This window comes from Eubalaena glacialis, chromosome 19, assembly GCF_028564815.1.
Source record: "Eubalaena glacialis isolate mEubGla1 chromosome 19, mEubGla1.1.hap2.+ XY, whole genome shotgun sequence".
Taxonomy (NCBI): domain Eukaryota; kingdom Metazoa; phylum Chordata; class Mammalia; order Artiodactyla; family Balaenidae; genus Eubalaena; species Eubalaena glacialis.
In genome coordinates, this window is record NC_083734.1 from 45826411 (window position 1) to 45853396 (window position 26986).

Sequence of the window (26986 nt, forward strand, 5' to 3'; positions counted from 1 at the left end):
TCCCCCTCAGCAACCACTCACTCTCGGTTTCTGCCCCACCTGCTCCTGCCCCCAATTCCATTTCCTCGTCCAGACTCCAACCTGCCTGGGGTCGAGGAGGTGCCTTAAGGGGCCGGCAGCATGAGGAGTGCCTGGGTGCACCTGCACTCCGGGGCGGCATCCGGCCTCAGACCCTGCCTCTGCGGGACCAGCGCGGCTCCCCAAGGCTCCCCGGGCCGCCGGCGTGGTGGTGATAGCCGCCCTGACAGCGAGGGCGGCGTCTCCTTCGCAGGGGTGCTGTTCCTGCAGTTCGGGGAGGAGACTCGGCGCGTGCACATCACGCACGAGGTCAGCAGCCTGGACACGCTGCACGCACTCATCGCGCACATGTTCCCGCAGAAGCTCACCATGGGCATGCTGAAGTCGCCCAACACAGCCATCCTCATCAAGGACGAGGCTCGCAACGTCTTCTACGAGTTGGAGGACGTCCGGTGGGCGTGGCCCCGGGGGGGGATGGGGTGGGCCTCCCCAGACTCCTCCTCTGAGGGGGGTTCGACGCCGCAGGCCATTCCCCGGCTGCCTCCTGACCCAACCTCAGCCCTTCCCCTCTCCTCCCGGAGCCCTACCGCCCCGCCCCCTTCTTCGGTCATCCCGGCCCCACCCCCTCCCTTTAAATCATCCACCCCTGCTGATTGGCCTTGGCTTGAGCTAACCTGAAAATGGCTCGTGAGGCCGAGGAGGTGTACGGGGTGGAAGCTGCTGAGTGTGTGTGTGTTGGTGGCAGGCAGCCCGAGGCACAAGATCCACTGAGCAAGGAGTTAGGAAGGGGTTGGGGCTCGTGGCCCTTCTTGGCCACCCCTCTTCCGTCTGCCTGGAGTAGCTTCCCCTCCTCATCACAGGGCTGGGGGATGGTGACCCTCTGCACCCCTCCCTCCCCCAGGGACATCCAGGACCGCAGTATTATCAAGATCTATAGGAAGGAGCCACTCTACGCCGCTTTCCCTGGCTCACACCTCACCAACGGGGACCTCCGGGTATGGCTGGGGAGGCCCAGGGCATTGGGGAGGCTGGGCAGATGGGGTCCAGGAGCACAGAGTCTAGTCACTTGTCACCAGGGACAGCTTTGGAGAAGGGAATGTGGAGGCTGAAGCAGAGGGTGGCCTCCATTAATTGTGGAGTCAAGGAGGAGCCCTTCCCCTCATCTGCCACTTTCCCCTCTTGTCCGATCAGATTTCTCGAACCCGCCTCTAAATATTCTAGGAGATCTCTCTCAGGAACCACCCCTTACCTTTTCGCTTCCCATCCCCCACCATAGGGTGGGCTGGGGGTCGCTCCTCTGGTGCCTCTCCCTCCACCACTTCTTCCTCCGTGCTGGGAGCCCTGAAGGGAAAGGGGCCCAAGATGCAGCAGGAGGGTGGGAAGGCAGAGAACAGAAGGGACTTCCTAAGCGTCAGGGGGGAGCTGCTGGCTCCTCAAGTAAGAAGCAAGGGATCCCCCTTTGTGACCAGCCCTGTGGGGTTCGGGGGCTGTCTTCTGCACAGAGAGAGATGGTGTATGCGTCGCGGGAGTCGTCGCCCACGCGGCGCCTCAACAACCTGTCGCCGGCGCCGCACCTGGCCTCCGGTTCGCCGCCGCCCGGGCTACCGTCGGGGCTGCCGTCGGGCTCGCCGTCGCGCTCGCGCCTGTCGTACGCCGGGGGGCGCCCGCCCTCCTACGCCGGCAGCCCAGTGCACCACGCGGCCGAGCGGCTGGGAAGCGCCCCCGCCGCCCCGGGCGTTAGCCCGAGCCCCAGCGCCATCCTGGAGCGGCGCGACGTGAAGCCGGATGAGGACCTGGCGGGCAAGGCGGGCGGCATGGTGCTGGTGAAGGGCGAGGGCCTCTACGCCGACCCCTACGGGCTGCTCCACGAGGGCCGCCTGAGCCTGGCCGCGGCCGCCGGCGACCCATTCGCCTACCCGGGCGCCGGTGGCCTGTACAAGCGCGGCTCGGTGCGCTCACTCAGCACCTACTCGGCCGCCGCGCTGCAGTCCGACCTGGAGGACTCGCTGTACAAGGCGGCGGCCGGAGGCGGCCCGCTCTACGGTGACGGCTACGGCTTCCGCCTGCCGCCCTCGTCGCCGCAGAAGCTGGCCGACGTGGCTGCGCCCCCCGGGGGCCCCCCGCCGCCGCACAGCCCCTACTCGGGGCCGCCCAGCCGCGGCTCACCGGTGCGCCAGTCCTTCCGCAAGGACTCAGGCTCCTCGTCGGTCTTCGCCGAGAGCCCCGGAGGCAAGACCCGCAGCACCGGGGGCTCCTCGACGGCTGGAGCCCCGCCTCCCGAGCTCTTCCCCGGGCCTGGGGAGCGCCCGCTCGTTGGGTTCGGGCCGCCTGTGCCAGCCAAGGACACGGAGACCAGGTGAGGGACGCTGGCGAGGCCCGGGGCTGCGCGGGTCGGGTGGGGAGAGGGGGCACGGCAGAGTCCGTGGCAGACTGTGTCCTGGACTCTGAGACCCGGGAATCCTTGTGGACCCGGAGTAGCCTTGAGGGGTCGCCAGAGTATCTTGGCCGTGGGAGGGAAGGCACTGGAAAGACGTTTCATCTGCAAGGCCTGAGAGCTGGACGAGAGGGCCCCAGACAAGGACCCTGGAGACCTGCGTTTGCATCCGGTCCCTGAGACTCAGTTTCCCCAACTAAAATTGAGGCTGAAGTAGAACTCTTTATTTAGTGCCTTTCCTGCTCAGACACAGAATGTGCCGCCATGAGAGCTGTCCAGCACAGGGCCGGCTGAAGTCCACTGGGGAGGGGGTGCTGGTAAGAAGTGGGGATGGGGAGAGAGGCACATTTCTTTAAGTAGCCTCCGAGCTGGGGAACTCTTGCCCATCATTCAGCTCCCTGCTAAGGGTGCAAGGCTGGAGGAGGTAACCAGGGCACTGAGCTGCCCCCCTCTGCCCTCAAGCAGCACTGCTAAGAGGTGAGAAGAAATGATTCATTCACACAGCTTTCTTGTAGCCTGTGTGCCAGGCACTGCACTGGCCACTGTTTATGCCAAGCTGAGCAAACACGGTTCCTGCCCTGCCTAGTGAGGGAGACACAGCAAAAAATACTTGTTCTTCCCTTGGGAGGGTGTACTCCTCAAGGCTGTTGGGGGCTCTGGGATGACTTCAGAGAAGAGGGTAGGGAGGAGGGCATGCTGGCAGGGGGAATACATGTGCCCAGAGACCCAGAGTGGCCTGGGTGGGGCCCATTAGGGAGCCAGTGATGAGAGATGAGTCTGGAGAGGGAGGGGGTGGCTGTCAGATGGGGAAGGGCCTTTCCAATGTTGGGGGTAGGCTGTGGATCCCTAGGCAGTGGGACCCTTTGAATTGTCTGTGTGCTGGTGGCTGGGGAGGGAATGGTATTTCCTCTAATTATCAATCTTAGGAATGGGGCCCTGGGCAGGAGGGACCCCATGCCCAGAGATGGGGTTGCTCAAAGCCACCGTCTTCCCCAGGGAGCGCATGGAGGCCATGGAGAAGCAAATTGCCAGCCTCACCGGCCTGGTGCAGAGTGCCCTACTGCGAGGTTCGGAGCCAGAGACCCCCAGGTGAGGTTCTTCTCCCAACACCACTGCCAAGGCATGTGGTTGGGCAAGAGGGAGGGAAAGCGAGCAGCAGGAGCCCTGGGCTCAGCTCAGCCAGTGTCTCATCATTTTGCCCTGGCTGAGTCGCCTCCCTTCTCTGGGACTCCGTCCTGAGATCAGGGGACTGGAGGAGTTTATGTTAAGGTCTCACCCAGCTTCGACAGTCTGGGGCCTGGGCCCCCTGATGGCCATCTTTTCCCTGTGCCACAGTGAGAAGATTGAAGACTCCAATGGAGCAGCCACCCCCTCAGCACGTGAGTGACCCTTCTCCCCTCCCCCACAGGTTCTTGCCCTCTCTGAGCCTCAGATGCCTAATCTGTAAAGTGGCTACATCACCAGGCTTCAATGGATAAATGAGTAGTCACCTTAGACCAAGATGCCTTCGCTCCGGCGCTTTGCTCCTCGCAGAGGGCTGACCACTAGTTGGGGCAGGGAGCCAGAGCCACGTCTCTCTGTGGCTGCTGTGTGGGGTCAGGAGTGGGGAGGACTTTACCCCAGGCTCACGATTTCTTCCCTTTCTCCCATCCTCGTGGTCCCTGTCTGCAGCCTGCGGGTCAGGCAGCCGGAGCAGCGGGGCCACCCCAGTGTCCGGCCCTCCCCCGCCCTCGGCCAGCAGCACGCCTGCGGGGCAGCCCACTGCCATCAACCGTTTGCAGATGCAGCTACACCTGCGTGGCCTGCAGAACAGCACCAATGACCTGCGCAGCCAGCTTCAGCAACTGCGGAAGCTCCAGGTACCACCCTTTCCGGGGCGTCGCCCTGTACCCCGCCTCCTCAAACCCCGCCCCGCCAGAACCCGCCCACGAAACTCCTTCCCGCGAGTCTGCCCCATCCCGAGGCCCTCCGCCGCTCACTGGGCTGCTCTCAGAAACCCTCCTCGAACTCTCGCCACCTCGCTGAGTCTCTACGCCCTCACCAAGCCCCCATCCCTCGCCCGGGTCCCCCTCACTGAGCCCTCTTGCCCCTTTCCTGAATCCTCACCGCTCTCCTGAAGCCCCAATCCACCTCACTGAGCCCCCTTCTCCTGTCAGTATCCCTCAGGGCAGTCCCTGTCCCTTCCTGCCCCGCATTCTCTACCCCCTCCCCTCCCTTGGGCGGAAGCCCTTCCCCCAGATCCCCTCAGCTCTCCCTTCCTGAGCCCGCACAGTCTTCCCGGGCCTGCCCCGCCTGGCAGATGGTCCCACCAGTCAGGAGCCTGGCATCGCTGTGCCCGCTCCTCGAGAGTATCCCAGGGCCCGTCAGGTGAGAATAATGAGTAGAGACAGGCTGGAGAGGGGGCAGAGAGTTGCCATCTGGGCAATGGGTAAGATCTCGCCCACCCCCACCTTTGCCCCAACTCGGCCTTAGAACTCGGTTTTCCCTGCCCAGCCACGGAAGCTCTATCAAACCCCAGTGCTTGCGTCCTTCATCAAAGCCATAGCCATGCAGCCGCAAGGTGGGCGGGGCCCTACGTAGGGCCACCCCTTGCCCCCCAAATATCCGCTACCCCGTTCTCCTGCCTCTATACTTCCCCAGAACGAAACATTGTCCTCCGCCCCCCACCATCTTACCCCTTCGCTGCAGCTAACCGCCACAGCCATGCAGCTGCACCTTCTGCAGGGCCCAACTTGGCACTCCTCCCTCCACTATCCCAGGCCGTTCTCCTCCCGCCTCTATTCTTCCCCAGAACTAAGCCCTCGGCCTGTGCCCCCCACCATCCCACCCTTTCACTGCTGCTCACGGCCACAGCCGAGCATTGGTATCTTCCGTGGAGCTTGCCCCGCGTCGGGCTCTCCTCTGCCTGCCTCCTCCTAGCCCTCTCCCGGCTGCGCGCCTCCGTTCCCTCCCACCCCCGTACATCGGTCCGTCTGCGTCCCGCAGCTACAGAACCTGGAGTCTTTGCGCGCGCTGCTGAAGGGCACGGAGGCGGAGCTGAGCATGCGCGTGTCGGAGGCGGCGCGGCGGCAGGAGGACCCGCTGCAGCGGCAGCGCACCCTAGTGGAGGAGGAGCGGCTGCGCTACCTCAACGACGAGGAGCTCATTACCCAGCAGCTCAAGTGAGGCTGGGCCCAGCTTTGGAGGGAGGGCTGGGGGTGCGGCCTGGGTGGCCGGCAACCTGGTTTCACGGGGAGGCGAAGCTCCCTTCCTTCTGAATCACAGGTGACGTTCTGAAGCCTGATTTCCTTCTCCTCTGTGGCCTGATTTCTCTGTGACCCACAAACCTTTGACCATCTGGCACAATTCCTGTTTTCTTTTTTTCTGGCTTGATGCCTGCTTTTGCTATGGTCTTGCTTCCTAATGGTCCACAGTCTGGCTTCCCCGTGGCCTGCAGCCTTACTCTCATGCGTCCAGCTGCCCGATGTCACTCTGCCCTCTGCCTGCTTTCATTCTGGCCCGTGACCCATGCAAGCTGACCCTCAAGTATTCAGGTGGAGCTTTCAGGTGTGGCCAGCTTGGTCAGCTTGGTGCTGACCAGTCACAGTTGCCACCACTCCAAATCTCTGATCTCTGAGACCAGGTATAGCCAAGGAGAACCCTCCTCCCGTCCTAGTGCAGCTGAAACAGGGCTCCAGGAATAGAGAACACCCCACTCCCAAATGCTTAGACATGGAAGGGTTAACAGAAGACAGTCCTCTGATCCAAATTTAGCAAATGGCTGTCTGGCCAAGATTCGATTGTCTGGCACCATTGAAGGGAGAAGCTGCCTGCCGCTGTCCATCCACTGAGTGAGCAGCCCCAGCCCACTGCAGCCTTCCCTGGTCAGTCCCTGGGGTCTGAGACAGAGGCCCTGCTCCTCCATCTGGTCTCCCTCTTGGTGGTACAGGGCACAAGGGGCCTGAGGTCCAGCTCCAACACTGAGAGGCTGTTCGATCACGACAGTTTTTGCCCTTCTCTGGACTTCAGCTTCCTCATCTGTGCCCAGTATTAAGATTTTCGCAATTCTTTCCAGAGAGGACTTGGATTCTACTGGTCAGCGACTCGGAGCCGGGGAGGCTGCTCAGAGGAGCCCAGCTTTCTCACCAAGGTCATAATTGGCTGTATCACTTGCAAGGGGCTGCTTGAAAAGGGTCCCTGCTCCTCATTCTTGGGCTCACAGCCTATAAGTACATGTGCTTTTCAGTGATGCACAGGGCAAAGATTCTCATGACCCCTTGTGGCTGAGATGAAATAAGGGGCCATCCCACTTGGAAATAAGCTGGTGGCAGCCACTGCATCACCCCTAGTGTGACAGCTGAGTGACAACTCTTGTCAGATCTCCAAGTAGACTGATGGCTGCCATCCCCCCTTACCCAGGGAATTCCATTTACCCAACTTTCCTGTCCCCTTTTTGCCCCTTTTTATTCAGCACAGAGGAGCGGGGTTGGAATTTTCAAAAGGAACTTTACTGAGACATTAAAGGAAAATAAAAGGAAATATAAAAGTACAGAGGCAGAAGGGATGAAAGGATGTATTTATGCTCCTGTCATATGAGTGTCTGGTCCTCAGCTTCCTGCGGGCCTCAGTTCTCCAGGAGTACACAGACTCCCTACCCGCTGCCCTGTTATCAAACCCATTGCTCAGACTGCTCACTTGAGAGCGCTTGGGGGCTGATATATGCTTCCGGCAGGATTCTCCATCTACTTCGAAAGGAGTTCCTGCCTTTTTATGGGTGGGGCCTGGGCTGCACACCAGCACTGCAGTGGCTTCAGCTTGGCCAGGGGGACGTCCCTGCCCAGCTCCCATAGCCTCCTGGCATTAAGTCAGCCAGCAGGCCCATCCTTACCCCTGCTCTGGCTGCAGCCCCTGTACACTTGCTCTTGCTCGGCTTCACTCTGCCCCTTCCTTTTGCCCTGGCATCTTGCTGGAAGTAAAGGCTGATTCAGTGCTTCACTCAGCTTGGCTCACTCACCTGTCCTTCTAGCCAAGCACTTGAGCTCTGTCTAGATGTTGCCCTTAGGGAAAGCCTCTGCTGACTGAGACCTTTTGGCCTCTGGAGCAAAATGTGACCCAACCCAGGACCAGCTTTGTAAGCATGTGACCTGTGTAATCGCACAGGGCCCCACACTTGTGAAGGCCCATGCTTGGTTTAATGCTCTGCTGTCACTATCTTGAAATTCTTAATTTTTAAACTAGGGGCAAAATCTTCATTTTGCTTTGGGACCCCCTAATTATATAGCTGATTCTGTCCTGACCCTCACCTCTCAACTCCTCTAGAACTAAACCTGGGTCTGGAAAGCCCCACTACTTTCTGATCCCAGTGTCTAGACTTGGGCTGGTCTGGACTCACTTGCAGAGCCTGCCCAGGTTATGGGCCCCCAAACTTTGGCAGATGGTATGATCAGAAAATCGAGGTGGTAATTGAGCCTAAGGGGGGCCTTGTCCCTTCTGCCTGAGAGTTACAGTGTTATTTCTTCCTGAAGGCTTACCTGAGTGCTCTTTTAAATGAAGGTCCCTTCCTCTGCAGAGTGATGTTTGGGAGTGACCATTTTACAAAACTGGCCCACCCTGAGCCAGTCAGGTATCACACACATCAAAAGAGAGTTGTTCTTTCGCGTGTGGCGGAGTGAAGGCTGGGTGGGACAGTGGGTGGGTGTGGGGTGATGTTAGTCCAGTGTGGGAGGGAGATGCAGCGGAACCCAATGGCTGAAGTTAGACAGGAGTAGATCCTGCTTTGCCACAAAATAGTTGTGTGACCTTGGACAAGTTACTTAATCTCTCTGAGCCTCTTTTTTTTTTTTTTTTAATGCCAAAGCCCATTGTTAGGGTAGCTTAGTTAGGGTAGCTAATTAATTAGTTAGGTTAGCTGCTGTAACAAATTGTATAATGGTTCAAAAGTAATCAATATACCTTTCTTTCTCATGGAACAGTATTGGTGGGTTAGCGGAATGGCTTTCCTCCATGCAGTCATTCAGGGACCCAGGCTAATGGAGGTTTTGCCATCTTCAATATGTGTCTTCCAAGATTATCCACAGGGTCATTGTCTTTCAACCAACAGGAAGGGGAAGTGAGCATGGAGGAGCTTACATTGGAGGTTTTTAGGGGCCAGGTCTGGAAGCAGCATGTACCCCTTCCACTCATATTCCATTCGCTAGACCTGTCGAATGGCCACTTCTACCTGCAAGGGAGGCTGGGAAATGTAGTCTAGTGTCTAAGCTACTGTTTGTCTGTGTGTAAACTGGAGGTAATAATGGTTCCCACTCGCAGGATTTGTTGTGAGGATTAAATAAGGTAAAGAAAGTGAGGAGATGAATGTGCACCTGGCAGGCCGTAAGCACTTAGTACAAGATAGCTCTTTAACTGGTAGTGCTGACTCACAGGATTTTGTCCTTGGCTCCAGTGTGATCTGTCTTTTCACCCGCTAGTTGGATGAAGATGTATAAAGCATGCTGATAAGATTTGCTGATGACACAGAGCTTTGAGGGGGAGCAAATCTGTTGGATGGTAGAACTGAGATTCAAAAGTTGTTCCTACATGGATTGTTGAGCTGAAATCCAACAGATGGAATTTGACAGGAATGTATGTAGAGTCCCGCATGTGGGTCAGGGACATCAGTGACTCAAGTACACAACTGAGATGACCTACCTGGGCAGAGTTCCTTCTTTCACTTATTCATTCCTTCCATAATTATTTACCAGGCATTTATTCTGCTCCAGGCACCATGCCAGGTGCTGGAAATCAGAGATGAATCAGAAAGACATGGTGTCTGCCTGCCTAGAGTTGCTTAGCCCAGCAAACAGGAGCTCCAGGGAGGAAGCAGACCCCCAACCCCAAGTGTAGGGAAGGGGGGAGAGGTTCCCACTGGGACCTGAGGATGAGTGGGAGTTAGTCACACATGTGCGTGCGTGTGTGTGGGGGGGGTGCTAAATGGAGTGTTCTAAGCAGAGGAAATGGCATTATAGAGGCCCAGGGAGAGCAGCACATACGAGGACCTCAGCAATTCTGGATGGTTCTAAACAGAAGCAAGCCAGACGAGGAGGACAGTGGATGTAGCTGGAGGGAAAATAAGAGCAGCTCCCAGGGACTGACCCCTTGCATTAGCTCATTTAATCCTCACAGTGGCCCCAGGAGGGCGGAACTCTTACCATCCCCATTTTTTTGGGTGAGGAAGTTGAGACCTGGAGGCAGTCAGTAACTTGTCTAAGATCTCTGCTGGGTCGGGCAGAGCTGGGATTGGAATTTGGATCTGTCTGACTCCAGAGCCAAATTTTCAACGACTACCCTCATACCCTTCTTGGCTACATTGAAGAGTTTGGATTTTAGCCTCAAAATGTTGGGATCCATTTCAGGTTCAAAACGGGTGGTGGTGACTTGGTGGTCTGATTTACATTTTAGAATTATGGAGGGTTTTAAAATGACACAAGGGCTTCCCTGGTGGTGCAGTGGTTAAGAGTCTGCCTACCAATGCAGGGGACACAGGTTCCAGCCCTGGTCCGGGAAGATCCCACATGCCGCGGAGCAACTAAGCCCGTGCGCCACAACTACTGAGCCTGCGCTCTAGAGCCCATGAGCCACAACTACTGAGCCCACGCACCACAACTACTGAAGCCTGCGCACCTAGAGCCTGTGCTCTGCAACAAGAGAAGCCACCTCAGTGAGAAGCCCGTGCACCGCCACTAAGAATAGCCCCCGCTCGCCGCAACTAGAGAAAGCCTGAGCGCACCAACGAAGACCCAATGCAGCCAAAAATAAATAAATTAATTAATTAAAAAAAAAGAAAAAAACCCCACAAGCTCAGCATAAACCATCTGAAAATTGAAAGCAGCTTTGTCATTGAGGAAAGAGGCTGAGTGTCTGGATCACTTGAGCAAAGGTAGATGGACGTGGCAGTGCCACCCTGAAAAAGAAGAGACTCTTTAGGAGCACATGCAACTGCCTCCAGTTCTCTGAAAAGCTGCCAATTTCTCTGCTGTGTCCTTGGCATAATGAGAATCAGAGGATGCAAGTTATCGGGAGGGAGATTTGGACTGATGTTGCTAAAGATCAGAACTTCAAAGAGGGGACCCAGGGCACCTGTTAGGGAGTGCTTCTGAAGTCTCATCTCTGAAGTTTGGCTTTCTGATTTCACTTGGGCTTGTGGCCTGGAGGATGGCTTTTAATTTTGATCTGATTGGTGGCCTGATTTCTTTCCAGCTGCCCAATTTCAGGGGGCTGGGCTGGGGCCAGAGGGGCTGAAAGGGTCTTTCTGTGGCTGCAGTGACCTGGAGAAGTCGGTGGAGAAGATCCAGAGGGACGTGTCCCACAGCCACCGACTGGTGCCTGGGCCCGAGCTGGAAGAGAAGGCGCTGGTGCTGAAGCAGCTCGGGGAGACGCTGACTGAACTCAAGGGTGAGCCTGGGGGCACCCCTACCCCCACCCCACTGCCCATCCTCCCAATCCTCGGAGCTGCTCCCTCCCCAGCTCACTCCTTCCCTTCCCCTCAGCTCACTTCCCAGGCCTGCAGAGCAAGATGCGGGTAGTGCTGCGTGTGGAGGTGGAGGCAGTGAAGTTCCTGAAGGAGGAGCCACAGCGCCTGGATGGGCTACTCAAGCGCTGCCGTGGCGTCACAGACACGCTGGCCCAGATCCGAAGGTCATTCTATCCCTGAGTTCTTATCTCTGACCTCCAGTTTCCCAGTGGGGTCACACACTGAGCTAGATCTATAGGTCAACCTGACCCCTTATCCCAGTTCCCACAAAGCTCACTGGTGTGCCGACTGGATCTGTACCTCAGCTCTGACCTGTGGCCCCGTGCATGTTGTAGGCTTGGCCCTCCCATTTGCCGGATGCAGTCACTCCTCCCCAGGCCCTTCCACTTGTCCTGCAAGATCCCAGAGCCCTCCTCAAACCCCACCTCCCCCAGGCCAGGCTTCCCTCCCATGGGGCCACCACCCTGCAGGCCTCACAGCTGCTCCCAACTCTCCCAACCCCAGGCAAGTGGACGAAGGTGTGTGGCCACCCCCCAGCAACCTCCTGAATCAGTCCCCCAAGAAGGTGACAGCCGAGAATGACTTCAACAAGAGCTTAGACTTTGAAATGCCACCCCCCAGCCCTCCACTGAAGCTCCACGAGATGAGCGGGCCAACCGAGGGGGCTCCTCCGACCCCGAAGGCGGGCAACCCCACCAAAGGCCTGGACACTCCTGGCAAGAGAAGCGTGGACAAGGCTGTGTCTGTTGAGGTGCTGGGCCCGGCATGGGGGGGCCAGAACTAGGCTCACACGTTCTCACCACCGTCCTAGATTGGCAAGTGCCAACACGTGGGGACTTGTTCCTGGGGGACGAGGAAGTCTGAGAAGCATATTGAGGGTGACATTAGTCCTGCTAGACAGAAAAGCATGTTATAAACCTATGATAATCAAGGCAGTGTGGTGTTAGCATAGGAGTAGATTATGTGCTCAGTGAAACAGAATAGAATGTCTAAAAGCAGGTCTAAGTTTATCCCAAGAGTAGTTTGTAATTAAGGTGGTATTACAGGCTCACAGGGAAAGCATGTAATACTCAAGGAGAAGCCCAAGGCTCGGCCCAAACGGGAGGCTTCCTTTCCATTCCTTGCATGGTGGCTGAGGCCCCAAAGGTCCAGGAGCAGGGCAGCCGCTTCAGTCCTGACTGTCGACCCCTCCTCTCAAGGCTGCCGAGCGGGACTGGGAGGAGAAGCGGGCAGCCCTGACCCAGTACAGCGCCAAGGACATCAACCGGCTTCTGGAGGAGACACAGGCAGAGCTGCTGAAGGCCATCCCTGACCTGGACTGTGGGAGCAAGGCCCACCCAGGCCCAGCCCCCACCCCTGACCACAAGCCCCCCAAGATGCCTCACGGCCAGAAGGCAACCCCCCGAACGGAGCCCAGTGGAAGGAGAGGCTCAGGTATGGGGGCAGGTAGGGGGCTGGCCAAGAGCCCAGAGGAGGGGAGCCCCAGCCTCGGGAGCTCTCAGGTTGATGGGGGAGGCGCTTGGGAGTAAGAATCTTTGTGGTCGGGCTGCGAGAGGAGGGAGGTGCTGGCCTGCCCCTCATCCATGAAGGGAGACCCAGAAGGACGGGATAGCACTGGACTCCATCCAGGGATTTTTCCCACTGCTCTGACTGCTGCTGAGAGGACCATGCAGGGAGGATGAGCAAGTCCAGGCAGAGGGTCATCCCCCTGCACGTTCTGACCCAGTGTGTGTGCCAGAAGCGAGGCTGTGCTGAGACGGGGTGCGGGTGCAGCGCTGAGCTATACGGACGGGGTTCCTGGGCTCCCTGAGCCTGTGAGAAACCCGAACCAGAAATGGCAATTGTCATTCACGCATTTATTCAATTCCTGACACATACATTTGTTAAGCACCCACTATGCGCTAGGTGCTGGGGATAAGGAGATAAGGCTGCTTTCAAACAGCTTAAAATTTCGTGGGAGAATAATACTAACATCTGTGTTTATCAAGCACTTACTATGCGGCAAGAACTGCTCCAAATGCTTTCTACGTATCAATCCTTATAATTTTGCAACAATCCCAGGAGGCAGATATAGTAATTATTTCCATTTTACAGATGAGGACACTAAGGCTCAGTGTGGTTAAGTAATCTGTCCCAGGCCATACCTCGTGTGTAAACCAGAAATAAGATTCAGGTGCTAAATGCTGTCCTAGAGGAGGCCCTGGAAGGGCAGGAAGGGCTTCCCATGGAAGGGGACTTTCCATTGGAGTCTTGCATTTCCCTGGCCAGTGAGAGAGGGCATTCCAGGGAGAAACAGCACATACAAATGCCTGGAGGTGTGTGTTTGGTGTTGCCCAGCTGGGTCCAGACCAGGGAGTAGTAAGCAGAGCTGAAGCTGAAAGGTTGGCAGGCACAGAGGGTGCTGGGCCAAGAAACTTGAACGTGGTTTGCGGTCATGGGGAATCACTGGGGGATCAAAGGCAGAGGAACATCAGGCTTGAGTGACTTTTCTGCAGGTTGCCCAGGAAGCAGCCCCCACCCCAGGAAGAATTGCGGGAAAGGAGAGCCTGGTGGGTGGGGTCAGACTCTCAGAATAGTATAACCACTCTCTCTTGATGGAGAAACGATGAAGATCTGTGCAGGGCAGGGCTGAGGGCCGGGCAGGAAAGGGATGGATTAGAGCAGCGATTCTCAAACTTGAATGTGCATGTGAAATCACCCGGGGATCTGCTAGAACGTGGATTCTGATTCAGCAACTCTGGGTGGGGTCTGAGCTTCTGCATTTCTAACAAGCTCCCAGGTGCTGCCAATGCTGTTGTTCCACGGGCCACACTTTGAGTAGCAAGGGGTGAGAGTGCTGTAAGGGGAGGAGCAACAGGGCTTGGGGTTGGATTGCATGGGGAGGTAGGAGAGAAGGAGGAGGGGGCCTGTGTCCTTTCCCCTGAGCGTTCCTCTCCCTTTCTCCCTGGAGGAGGAAGCCAGGTTTATCCTAACCCTGGAGTCAGATGTGGCGCACAGACTCCAGGGTTACGAGTCCCCTGACCCCCAGTCCCTTGGCTGCCCGCAGATGAGCTGACAGTGCCCCGATACCGCACGGAGAAGCCCTCCAAGTCGCCCCCGCCGCCCCCTCCCCGCCGGAGCTTCCCCTCCTCCCATGGCCTGACCACCACGCGCACTGGCGAGGTCGTGGTCACCAGCAAGAAGGACTCGGCCTTCATCAAGGTACCACCACCGCTTGGGTAGGGGTCAGGGGGTTGAGTTGGGGGCATGCCTGAGATGACCTCTGGAGACTCTCTGGGGTGGTCCCCTCTCTCAGAGGAAGTGGAAGGAAAGAAAGGAGGCTGGCCAGTGGTGACTCTACTTCTGGTTTGGGCTTCCTCCATGGGAAGGGGCCATCCTGGCAGATGAGGAGCTGGGGCAGGTGGGAGATGATCTGGAAGTGATAGGGCCTAGGAGGTGAGCTGGAGGGGGCCAGAGCCTGGTCTTGATGGGGACCGGACCCTTGCAGAAGGCCGAGTCTGAGGAGCTGGAGGTGCAGAAGCCCCAAGTGAAGCTGCGCCGAGCCGTGTCCGAGGTGGCCCGCCCGGCCTCCACACCCCCCATCATGGCTTCTGCCATCAAGGATGAGGACGATGAGGACCGCATCATCGCAGAGCTGGAGGTGGGTCAGGGGCACACCTGGCTCCTGAGGCATCAGCCAGGCCCCCTCCCTTTCCCTGTCAAGCTGACCCCAGGGTGAGGTGCCCGGACTAGGACAGGGGACTGGATTCTTGGCTCCCCACTGAGGCTGGTTCAGGATCCTATCCTTCTTGCCCCAGTTTCTTCTAAAGCCCCTCCCTGCATGTTTGAGTTTTTTACTGTAGTGTCTGAGACGCCCCGCAACTGCCCTGACACCTCCTGTGCTCTGAGACCCCCATCCCCTAGTGTTCTGAGAACAGAAGCTCTAACAAACTCACCCATATACCGTGACCCCCTCCCACTGCTGTAAGTCACCCAGACTCGAGTGTTCTCAGCACCCCTCCCCGAGAGGCTGAAGACCTGGACCACCAGGGCCTCTGGTGGCCAGTGGCCATGGTGAGGGGCCAAGGAGTGCCAGCCCAGGCCACCCCCTCCCCATGAGTGCCTGGGTCAGAGCCCAGCACCCCCATCCTCCCTGTACCCCCTCCTCCAAACCTGCCCCCACCTTCTGCTCCCCAGGTGTTTGAGAGAAGCTCAGTGTCTCCCCTCCCCCCCACGCCCAGCCGCCAGCCGATCCCCACCTTGCTGTTCCCCCAGGACCCGGGGCCTCCTGGGGGCTCAGCCCCAGGCCCCACATGGAAGGTAACGGGCTGCCCCCCACCTCTCACGGCGCTCTCTCTGCCTGTGCCTCCACACTTCCTCTCCTCACTTCTCACGCTAACCCGCTAGAACACCCGCTAGAACCTGCCAGTCACATCCCTGAGTCCCGCCACTGCCACGGCCTCACCCCCTCCCCTGCCCCAAGGACGGGTGCATCACCCTTCCTTCCCTCTCCAGACTCCAGCAGCCTGGTACCTGGTGGCCCCCTTGGGTCTGCATTTCCTTACAGGCTTGATTCCGGGTCTGGCCTGTTGTGGCTTGGGTATTTTGTTCCTATCTGCAGCCAGAGTTTAGGTCTGGCCCGAAGCCCACGTTTTGTCTTGGTCCACGATTGGAGTTTGGATCTTGCTTGTTACATGACTTTAGGCCCAACTCAAAGTCTGACACTGTCCTGAGCCCTTGCCTAGTCCCTGCCCCCATCTCCCCTACTCTGCTGCCTGTGCCAGGTGGGGGCTCTTTCTCCCACTAGAATCTATGCCTTGCACTGGGCACCAGGATGCCCAGGAGGAAGGCTCATTTACAGCCTCTCTCCACCCCATGGCCCCATCTGGGCAGAGAGCTTGGGATGGAAGAAACCCATGCCCTTCCTTGGCTGCCGGTTCTGTCTTTCGGCATTGGGAATTTCTTCCTTCTCTCTAACTTCAGTCCTTGCTGCTGTCCTGCTGCACTTATTTCCTTTTTATTTTTTCTTGGGAATTTGAGGGTGACCTGCTGTCTGCACCCCAGGGGGCTGTGCTTGGTTGGGGAGGGGGAATTGCGGGGTGGTGGTCTGGGAATCTCTCCCTCTGCCCAGTTAAGTTGTAGCAGGAGGGCGTCTGCTCTGCAGAGGGGAGCCTCCCATGCACGCACGTGTTCACCTCCCTCATCTGGTTCTCTTGGCCCACAGTGGGTTCTGTGCTGGCCGCCACCTGATTTCTAGCCTGGCTTGAGGCCTGGTGGTGCTTTGGCTCCCCGGCGGGGGGAGCAGACAGGCACCAAACGGGTAGACAGTGCTGTCTGCTGGGCAGAGGATGGGCACAGAGCAGTCCAAGGAGCCGTCTGGGGGTGAACAGTACGGCAGGGCTGCCCCAGGCTGGCTGTGCCCTCGGCACCTTGGCCCGCTGCACCCAGCCACTGCACCTTTCTGGCCCTGGAAGCCAATCCTGGTGGGGTCCAGTGGGCAGAGCCTCTCCACTGGCCCTTTGGGCTGGCTGCCCCTCTGCATCCTGAGTCGCCATCGGGCAGTGGAGCCGGGCGGGCATGGGTCGCCCTCTCTGCCTTCCCAGTCTGCACCTCCCACATCCAGGTAAGCAGGTGGCAGGGCTGGGTGGGTTGCCTTGGGCGGGGGGGCTGGGGGTCCCTGCTGCCCCCCACACATCTCCCCATGGCTCCTTTTAGTGGAAAGAGCACTGGACTTGGAGTCAGACTGCCTGGGTTCAAATCCTGGCTCTGCCACTAGCTAGCTGTGGGTAAGTGACCTTGGGTAAATTACATGACACCCCCCCACCTCAGTTTTCTCATCTGTAAAGTGATGAGAGTAGTAGCCATTTCACGGGCAACAGAATGGATTAAAGATGAAGGCGTATATGGCAGTTCCTGGTATAAGACTCTGCTCAGAATTAGACCAGAATTCACTCAAGTGGGGTAGGGGTGACTGGGGGCCTCTCTCTGTGCCCCCACCAAAGCCAGAGCCCGGGACGCTCACACAGAGGCAGATGCTCTAGCTTTGCCCAAGCCTGTGCAGCAGAGGGACTTAGCTGAGCCCCTCCCGTTGTGACTGTGAAGCCCTCAGAGAAAGCTCCAGAAGTAAGGGGTAGGGACCAGGAGTCTCTGGCCTGAGATGAGGATGGCAGACCCACCTTCCGAGGCCAGAGGCCAACACCTGGTCTCCACCCACACGGGGCTGCGGGTCTCGGACATTCAGTTCAAGTCAACAAATAGCTAATATCTATCGAGCACTTACACTGTGCCAGGCATTGTTCCAAGCAGGTGCCCACTTGAGCTCACTTCATCCTCCACCAGCCTCACGTTATTGTTACTCCATCGCACAGATGGGCAAACTCCTGGCAGTAACCATGAGAGCTGCTCTCAGAGTTTAACATGGGTGATGAGAAGTAAACACGTGTCTGTGCTTCTAGATAAACTGGCATCTTTGCCAGAAAGTGGGAGACCGTAGGGTGTGGTGGAAAAAGGCCTGAATCCTAGTCCCAGCTTTGCCTCTAACTTGCTGGGTAAACTCAGTCAGGACCCTCCCCTGCCTCGGTTTCCCCATCTGTGAAAGGAAAGGGCTGGGCTCACCCACATGTGACCCCCCATCCCAGCTCAGGGTGCTTTGGTTGCAGGGATCACACTCTCCCTCATCTTTCCTCTCCCCGCAGGCTGCCGCAGGCCCCAGGCCCTTCTGCGTCCCCCGGATCATCTTGACAGAGTGTGCCCCCAAACCTCCCTCTCCACCAGAGGCCACGCTTGAGGAACCCGGTCTTAGGACAACCCCTACCCCACGACCCCGGACCCTGGCTGGCAGCGGGAGGGGCTGGGGTAATCCACAGGCCCCTCCAGGGCTAATGGCTGAGGTTTCCCAGCCCAGGAACAGCTCGATGCTGGAGAAGGAAGGGGCGGCTCTGAAGAGACTGGAGACAGGGAGCTGCAGCCCAGAAAAGGAAGGAGCTGGGGTCCCCTGTTCTCGGGGACCTGCCCCAGACAGGACCCAGGAGCCCTCCGCTGCCGAGACCTACCCAGAGGAGACCCTCAAGGACTCTGGACACGACGCCCAACCCTGCAGCGGGGAGTGCGGGGGACAGCGTGCTGCTGGCCTGGGCTGCACGGGGCGCGGTGCCGCCACCCAGCGGATGGACAGCCTGGAGGAGACGCTCCGGGAGCTGGAAGCCACCCTGAGCCAGATGGGCACGGCCCCTGCCGCGGGGTCCCTTGGCAGCCCCCCACCCCCGCCCCCTGGTCCCCAGGTGGCTGCCTCCTGCCCCGTCCTCTTCTCTTATCTTCCTGCTCCAGTCTTCAGAGCTGGAGGGAGTGGGAGGCTGCAGGAGCACCACGCCAGCCCCCTCCTCCCACTGGCCTTCTCTCAGCCCCCCCACCCTCCTGGGAGCCCGGTGCCAGGCTGGGTTTGCAGGCAGAGCCCCTGGCAGGCTGGGAAGCTGGCCTGCCCAGGGATCAGCCTAACCAGCCGTGGCGGGGACCAGGGCTTCTCCCCTCTGCTCTGTATCTGTAAACCGACAAATAAAGTTCTTTCCCCCTTTTCCATTCCCACACTCCCCTCCTCCTCTCCTGTCTGACTCTCTCTGTCTCTGCTGTTTCTCTGCCTGCGCCTCTGGATCCCCAGAACCCTTCTGGGCAGGCCTGGTCCCTGGGGTGGTTCAAGGGGGCTGGACTTGTCCATCTCTAGGGAGACTTCACCCCCATCCTCCCATTCAGAGGAAGATGTGGGCCTGGGGCTGCCAATCCTACTTTGTCTGCCATTATAAAGACCCCTCCCCCAAATCTCAGGCACGTTCTCTCGGGCGAGTGGTGGTGGTGGTGGTGCCAGGGACCTTCACCTTAAAACTGGCTCCCCCAGAAGGGCACCAGCTGCCCCCGGGCTACTCAAGGAGGCCACCAGGGTTCTCACCCAGAAGCTGTTGGGAACCTGGCCGGGGGCCCCGTCCCCTCTCCTGCAGGGAGGCCTTAAACCTGGCCTCAGAGAGTGGGCCTGATTCCTGGGTGGGGATGTGGAGCCAGGGAGGGATCTCCAGGTCTCAGAGGGCTCACTGTGCCTGGGGTGCCTGTGTGATCCCACCTCCAATCCTGACCCTGTTCCTCTTCCTGCAGAGTGGCGGTGGCAGTGTGCCGCCCATGAAGGTGGTGACTCCGGGGACCTCTCGGCTGAAGGCGGCCCAGGGCCAGGCAGGCAGCCCCGACAAAGGCAAGCATGGCAAGCAGAGGGCCGAGTACATGAGGATCCAGGCGCAGCAGCAGGTAAGCCTGGGCACCACGGGGGTGGGGCCTGGGCCCCATCCAGACCCCCTCCCCCTCCCCACTGGCAGTGCTGTGTGCTGGTCATCTCCTGCCAGTGTTCCTGTGACCACCTTCCTGCCGGCGGCCCAGAGAGGTCCTCCCTGCCAGGACTGCCCCACCGGTCCCTTAAGCCATCTTCTCCTTCCTCTCTCCAGTCCCAGCGCTCAGGATCTGGTTCTCAGCCAGATGGCTCCTCTCTCAGAAGGCCCCTCACTCAGGACCAGAGAGGGCTGTCTCCTCAGCCGCTCCTGGACAAGACCCTGCTGAGGCTGGTGGCCCCGGGGTGTGGCAGGGGCCTTTATGCCTGTCTTCCTGCCACTCCACTCCCCGCCTCTGCTTCCTTCCCTCTGTTCTCAGGTCCCACCTGCTCTCTGGGGTCCCCACTCTCATCTCAGCCTCCCTCTTAGCTCTTAGGCCACCTCCCAACTAAGGGAGAAACCAGTTTTGCATCTGCTTTTCAGTCTCGTGTTTGGGTTGCAGTGTGGTTAATGGGGAGGGGGAGAAAGGGGAGAAGTACTTCGGCCCCCCGGTGGGTGCCGTAGTAGTGGTGGAGGCGCTGCACCCTCTTTCAGATTTAATTAGTGGGCCTGGGACGGTATATAGAGTTGACAGCCTCACCCGTGGATGTTTCTGCCCTGTGGCTCACCTGTGGCCTGGTCGGAAGATGCAGATGGTCCTCAGGCCTAGATGTTTAGAGAGACCTTTAGTGCACTCATTTGGTTCAGTAAATATTTCCGAGCAGTTCCTGTATGCCAGGTCCTTTCTGAGTGCTGGGTGGGAGTAGGGGTCATGAAATGTCCAGATGCTGTGACTTGAAGAAGGTTCTAAGCTCAGAGGCAGGAGGTGAGAGATGGGCAAGTCTAGCCACCTCCTTTACAGATGAGGGGACAGCTCAGAGAAGGAAAGGGACTTCCCACGGGCCCACAGCAAGGTGGCATCAACACCAGGACTGGGACCCAGGGATCCCAAAGCCCTTCCCACCACATGGCTCTGCCCAGCCCTGGGCACACAGGCCTGCCTGCTGGTCCTCTGGAGAGTCCAGTGGAGACGGGCCAGCCAGGCCCCTCACTAGCTCCCTGCTGGCCACCCGTCTTCCTCATGGGTCCCCAGACACATCCTGCCAACCCCACCCCCAGCTTTTTTTCCTGCCACCACCAAGGATGAGTTCCCCTCATCCTGTCCAGGCTGGTCTCTCTTCGGTGTCTAGAACAGCTGCTGACATTCCCGGGGTGTTCACTTGTGCCAGACACACACATTAATTCACTGCACACTCACTACTCTGAGGATGGGCCGTATTATCCCCATTTGACAGATGGGGAAACTGAGGCTTTACCCAAGGTCACAGGGCTGGCAAGTGCTGGAGCAGTGTTCAAATCCAGACTGACACCCCACCCCTCACCCCCACACAGAGTTGCTTCAGCCTCTTCAGCGGACGCCTCCCTCCTCTGGAATTATGCTCCCCACCTCTCACCCTGACTCCCAACTCCCCCAGCACCCAGCTCCTCTACCTGTTGCCCTCTCTCCTACCCTTCCAGTCACCTCCATTGCCTCCACGCCCTCTCCTCCATTCATTCCTCAACCCACCCCCTCCTCCTACTTCCTTCCAGCCTCACCCCTGGGCTTGGCTAGGTCTCCAGTGGCCTCCAAATGGCCTCTTTGCACCGTGCTCTACCCACCTCTCTGCAGCGTGTTGGGCACATACCCTGCCCCCACTACATGCACTGGGGGGCCGTGGGACCCTCGCTCCTTGGCATCCTCTCCTCCCTTGTCGGCCCTTACTGACCCTCCTGGGCAACTCTCCTCTGCCCCCCTCTTCACTCCTCTGCGTCCATCTTCTTCCACAGCCTCTTTGCTCCTCACACCACGTGCTCCTCTCCTTGGGCACCAGGCGCCATCTGTCCCTGCCCAGGTCTCTGTTCTGAGCTCAAGCCTGCCCCTGCTGCTCGCTGCTCGCCACTTGGGAAAGTCACCGGCCCCGGGCATCCACCTACGCTGAGGGGTCCGCTGAGCTCCCCCCCTCCTTCACCTTCCCCAGCTACATGGTGCTTCTCTCTTCCCACATGACTGGTCTGGCTGTATCTCTCTCACTTTCACTTTTCTAGAAACCTTTCTTTAAAAAAGCATCTTCTCTCTAATGAAGTGTTACATGTTCTTTGCAGAAATGTTTTAAAGTAAAGAAATGTTATAAAGCAGCAGGGGAAAAAATTATCCTGTGCCTCGGTACCCCAGTGCGTGCCCTTCTAAGGTTTCCCTGCAACTTCTGTGACCCCTAACCTATCTTCCCAGACCTGCGGGGTGGGGAGGGTTGTTTGTAAAATGCGGATTTGATTTTGTCACTCCCCCAGCATACGACCCGTGCCCTCCAGCCCCGGATGGGTAAAAAAATCAAAACTCCCTCACTGGCCGCCCTGGCGCTTCATGACCAACCTCGGCTCCCTCAGCCCAGTTCTCCCTGCCCACCCCACCCCCCACCCCAGCCCCTCCATTTGCTCCAGTCACCCATATCACCTGGCCCTCCATCCTCAGGCCAGGGCACCGTTCCATCGCAGCTCAGTCTGTGACCCTGGTCAAAGTCCTCTGCCTTCTGCAGCCTCTTTCCTCATCTGTACAATGGGGACAAAAACCCGGAGGCCGGCTTCTGAGTTCATGTAACATAATACCGTGTGTGGGAAAGAGCTTCAAAAGCCACAGAGTGCTCTCCAAAGGGAAGGAGTCACCACCATGCTTGGCTGCACTGTACCTTTGTCAGGGCCAAGGGCTGGACAGAGGCTTCTCCTTCATCTCATGGTTCTGACACTAGGAGCTCGAAGCTGCCTTGACAATGATGAGGGGGAGGGGAATAGATGTGCCAGGACCAGACAGAGAAATCGGGGTGGAGGAGTGGAGAAAGTTCCGAGAGGGGGTGCAACAGTGCCTGATACCACAGAGAAATCAGAGGAAATGATTGAGGAAAAGCTCTTGGATGTTGTGCTCAAGATTCAGGGGTGGGATGAGAGCCAGATTCCCAGGGGACAAGGATCAAGGGCTTGGTGCAGGCATGAAACTGTGGACACCCCCTCTTCTACTAGGGCTAAGCAACTGTTGGACACCTAGTGTATCTCCTCCATTGGTTCCAGTGCAGAGACTGTAATGAAGGGACCAGCAAGAGATGCTGAGGCACCCAGGGACCAGTGAGAGCAGGAAGCTGGACCTCCCTGGGAAGAGGGGTCTGGGGACATAGGGTTTAGGGAGTCCTGTGAGAGCTGGACAGTAGGTGCTATAGTTATGGAGGGCACAGCATGCCAGCGACATGGCACCAAGTGGGGAGGGAGTAAGGAAGAAACTTTACCCCCTCTCTCTTTCCGCCCTGTCATAATCCCCAATGGCCAAACCCAGCCAAGCCAGCCAGCCAAGGCATGGCGGGGTCAGCCAACCAGGGTGCAGAGCAGGGCAGAAATCAGATCTGGGGATGGAGAGGCAAATAGAAAATAGCACCCCTCTTCTGTACCAATTTTAAGTATCTTATTTAATCCTCGTAACAACTTTATATCTTTAAAAATATGTGCATTAACCCTTTTGTCACTGCTACATCCCTACAGCACCTAGAACAGTACTTGGCGCACATAGGCACTCAATAAATATTTGTTGGTTAGGTGAATGAATGGATGAATGAATGAATGAATTTGCCGCTGATCAGGCCCAATCCAGATGGAACTAGACAATGCAGACTTGAAATGTTAATATACTAATGATATTATAATAATAATAATAATAATAGCTACCATTTATTGCCTGCATCCTGAGTGCAGGCATTGGGCCTCGTGCTCTGTGTGCATCGTCTCACGTGATTCTGGTGCTGCAGGGACTGTTATCCCTGCTTTGCGAGTAACGACATGAAGACCCAGAGGGATACCTGCCTAAGGTCACATGGTTAGGAAGTGGCAGAGCTGGGACTTAAACCCAGGTCTGCCAGATACAAATTCTGCTTGTCCTAATGCTGGATTCTACTGCTTTGCTGGGAAGCATAACTCCGTGGGTGCCGCCAACACTTGGGGAGACGGCACTCGTGACGGGAGCGCTGTTGACAACAACATTACAGGAACAGTGGTGGGCCTCACATGTAGCAGTCTGAGTGGTTGTAGCTGCACATAACAGAAACTCCAAAATGGCTTAAACAACAAGGAAAGGTATTAGCTAACGAAACAAGAAGCAGGGAGGTTCCAGGGTTGGGGAATTCAGCAGCTCAAAGACATCAAGACCTGGGTTCCTTCCATATTTCTGTTCTGTTGGCCCATCATCCCGCCCCACCCGAACACATCTGCCTTCATTCCAGGGCTCCTAGGCACACAGATCATTTTAGGAGCAGGAGAACCTTCCCCAGAGGCCCCCAACTGACCTCCCCTCTCTACTCATTGCTTGTCTCTAGGTCAGTCACTGGCTAGGAGAAGGGAACGGCTTGAACTGCCATAGGTTTTATCAGAACCCATTCCCCTTGGGCTGGGGGAAGCCCCACCTCTTCTGCCAGCCCAGCTATTTCAGGCAAATAGCTAGGAAGAAGGGCATGTGGGCAGGAGGAAGTGGCCCTGGGAATGGCCCTGGAGGAGGCGCCAACAGAGTTGGCAGCATCAAGATGACCTATGCTTGTGTGGAAATCTATGCCTCGTAGCCCGGAGGGACAGGTCAGCGGGCTCGGGGCGCAGAGAGGGGGCTAGACTCTGGCCCACAGGAAGAGGAGGGGTGTGGGGTTCAGCCCTTTGGGTCTGGCTAACGGTTCCAGTCTCCCCCAGCTAAAGCTGACCATCTATGAGGTTTCTGCCTGTCACTAAGGTGACAAAGCTCTGTTTCTCTGGACATAATTAAGAGCAACGGGGGGAGGACTGGCTGGTGACACGGAAGCAACGAGAACCTTCAGAGACAGCAGCTCTGCCAGCTGAGAGCTCTGAGCAGCACAGGACATGCTCACTGGACACAGTTGGACATGCTCCCTCAGCTTCAGAAAAGTGGGTTTTGGACGCTGCTGCGGCCAGTCTCCCGGGAGGGAAGATGGCCTGAGAAGTTGTTACAAAACAAATGCTCACAGAGCAAGTATTAGAGGTCTCCATGCAGAAGGGGGGTATCCACGTAAGCCGGTGAACGCTGCTGCTTGCTGAAGTTTAAAGGCCTTGCACCGGCTGTAGGAGAAGGGGGACATCGCCTAGGCGAGGACACATCACCTGAGTGAATGCAGGAGTCAGGTGGCGGCACAAGCCGGAAGGCAGGTGTTCCAAAGACCAAAGCTCGGAGTAGACCGAGGCTCTTGACAAATGCTAAAGGGAAGGAATGGAAAAAGCTTTTAACTAGAGAGGCGAGCTGAGACCAAAGAGGACAGCCAGGAGGGAACTAACAGCTGGCTTGGGACGCAGTGGGATGTGAAGGGACACAGGAGAAAGCGGGTGTGCTCCCCTTCCACGTGGCTTTGGGAGAAAGAACTCTAAACGGGGAGTGATGGGCGGGGAGGGGTGGGACTGGAGCCCAAAGTAAGTGATAAGGGAGGAAGAGAGCTCTTGGTTGTCTTTATTTTTTTAAATTAATTAATTTATTTCTATTTTTGGCTGCGTTGGGTCTTCGTTGCTGCGCGCGGGCTTTCTCTAGTTGCGGCGAGCGGGGGCTTCTCTTGTTGCGGAGCACGGGCTCTAGGCGTGCGGGCTTCAGTAGTTGTGGCATGCAGGCTCAGTAGTTGTGGCACGCAGGCTCAGTAGTTGTGGCGCACGGGCTTAGTTGCTCCATGGAATGTGAGATCTTCCCGGACCAGGGATCGAACCCGTGTCCCCTGCATTGGCAGGCGGATTCTTAACCACTGCACCAACGGGGAAGTCCCCTCTAGGTTTTCTTTAAATGAGTCTGTCTCCAGGCCCGGGTACCCGGACCCTGCGAACACAGGCCATGCCTGGCACGTGGCACTCGGCAAAGGGCTGAGTGGTTGTTAGGATGTGGGGCTGTGGGCCTGGAACCCCTCTGAGTAAGGAATGAGCAGCCAGTCACGACGAGAGGGGTTAGAAGACCCAAACGGGGAACTCTTGCCTAGATTTTCATAAAGGGGAAAATGTAGACCTCAGACTGCAGTGTGGTGAGCATAACCCAGAGCTGGATTGCTGTGCACGTGTGGAGGAAGAAATGTGACCAGCAACCTCAAGGTCGGGTTCACTGTCAGCCAGTCAGGTACATACGGTCTCCTTGGTTCCCTTCCAGGCTGCGGGAGGCACCGTCTGGGTTTCCCCCTGCGAAGCATCTGATAGAGGCTGCCCAGCAGCTGGGTGATAATGTAGGTCGGGGAGAAAGGGCGTGGCCGTGCGCAGACCTGGCCTGCAGGAGGTCTCTGACGGTGAGCCACGGCACTCTGCTTCTAGCCCTCACCCCGTCTGTCTTTCTGCATCAGGATGGGCCGGTAGCTAAGCAAGGCCAGGAGGGACAGTGGATACAACTACAGGGAGAAAACCTGGTCTATGGTGCCCTAATCGAGTGATCTCAGAGTTAACTGTGCAGCAGGATCACGTGGGGCGCCTGCCTAAAATGCAGGTTCCTGAGCTCACGCTAGAGATGGACCCTGGGGCGGGGCCCTGGAGTCTGCATTTGTGACAGGCCGTCACCTCCAGGACCAGTGTAAATGCAAGGGGTCTGCTGGAGGTGAGGAGGGGGCATGGCTCTTTCTGTCAGAGGTGACCCATGAGTGTCGGACACGTCATGAGGGGGTGACCTCCCGTTACCCACAAGGCACAGCTCAGAGCTGGACGAACACTTGAGGGGCAGGAGGCGGCGGGGGGAGGGTCTTTAAAGACGCGCCCCCCCAGGAGGACAAGCTCATTCCTCAGTGGCCGCTGTAAGACCTGCTGAGGTTGGAAGGGGCCCTGACTGGGCTGCTGGCTGCTTGGGCCCACCTACTCCCAGCCTGGGTTGCCCCCCTCCCGCCTCCCCTTTGACAGCTAACGTTTCACCTCTTCCTCCCTTCTCCTGCCCTCTCCCTGCTCCCCACCCAGTCTGCTCCTGGTCCCCATCCTGGCCCTGGGCTGCCCTCCCTTGTGCTTCTCTGGTCTCTCTCTCCCGCCTTCTCTCTTTCCTATCAGTAACCGTGGACCTACCCTCCCACCCCAGGCCCTCTGTTCCAACCCCGTGCCCCCTTTCTGCCCCTGCTGCGGCCCCCCTCCTCCCCTGTCTCAGGGGACCACTCAATCTCTCCAGATCCTCCTCTGATTTCTACTGTTTGCAGTTAATTTTCTCTTGGATTTGTGGAGATTTTTCACTTTTTAAAACTGTAACTGGGGGCCAGCGCGAAGGCTCCCCTTCCTCTCTCTGACCCCTGACCTCTGTTTTTGTTCCAGGCCACTAAACCGTCTAAAGAGATGAGCGGGTCGAATGAGACCTCAAGCCCAGTCTCAGAAAAGCCCTCGGCTTCCAGAACCTCCATCCCCGTATTGACTTCCTTTGGGGCGAGGAATTCTTCCATCTCCTTCTAGAAACTCCCTAACCCCCCACCCCCGCCTGCCCCCTCCCTCATCCCTGCCATTTCTCTCCTCGGCTTCCCTTCATCTCCACCCCACCCCGACACCATTCTCCAGACCCCTCGAAGGTGGCCCGTCCTCAGCTCTCTCTGCCCATCCCCTGTTGGTGTTTTTGTTTTTTTTTAATGATTCACTTTTAATTATCTTTTTTTTAAAAAAAAAAGAAAAAAAAGAAAAAGCAAACCAGTAAAACTAAAAACCAAAACATGACACCTTCCCTTGATTTCC

At 57.6% G+C, this 26986-nt stretch overlaps 1 protein-coding gene and 1 long non-coding RNA gene across 3 annotated transcripts in view; both read left to right on the top strand.

Annotated features, from left to right (window-relative positions):
- The window catches only part of SRCIN1 (SRC kinase signaling inhibitor 1), a 64857-nt gene extending 37894 nt beyond the window's left edge, over positions 1-26963 (top strand). Inside the window, exons 5-20 of one of the 2 annotated variants that reach the window (XM_061175756.1) lie at positions 272-470; positions 920-1013; positions 1521-2374; positions 3449-3541; positions 3788-3831; positions 4124-4311; positions 5438-5613; positions 10731-10861; positions 10957-11104; positions 11445-11691; positions 12140-12374; positions 13987-14141; positions 14428-14580; positions 15117-15239; positions 19059-19205; positions 26579-26963. In XM_061175756.1, coding sequence (XP_061031739.1) covers positions 272-470; positions 920-1013; positions 1521-2374; positions 3449-3541; positions 3788-3831; positions 4124-4311; positions 5438-5613; positions 10731-10861; positions 10957-11104; positions 11445-11691; positions 12140-12374; positions 13987-14141; positions 14428-14580; positions 15117-15239; positions 19059-19205; positions 26579-26713 — 3122 coding nt within the window. In that variant the 3' untranslated portion in view covers positions 26714-26963. Of the gene's footprint in view, positions 1-271; positions 471-919; positions 1014-1520; positions 2375-3448; positions 3542-3787; positions 3832-4123; positions 4312-5437; positions 5614-10730; positions 10862-10956; positions 11105-11444; positions 11692-12139; positions 12375-13986; positions 14142-14427; positions 14581-15116; positions 15240-19058; positions 19206-19399; positions 19673-26578 lie in introns of those variants that run through there. The other variant, XM_061175755.1, reaches the window with a different exon arrangement.
- LOC133079984 (uncharacterized) lies at positions 15962-17673 on the top strand. Its single transcript, XR_009698361.1, has 3 exons — positions 15962-16542; positions 16635-16705; positions 17615-17673. It is a non-coding gene; the product is annotated as an uncharacterized LOC133079984 (long non-coding RNA).
- Positions 26964-26986: the final 23 nt, after the last annotated feature.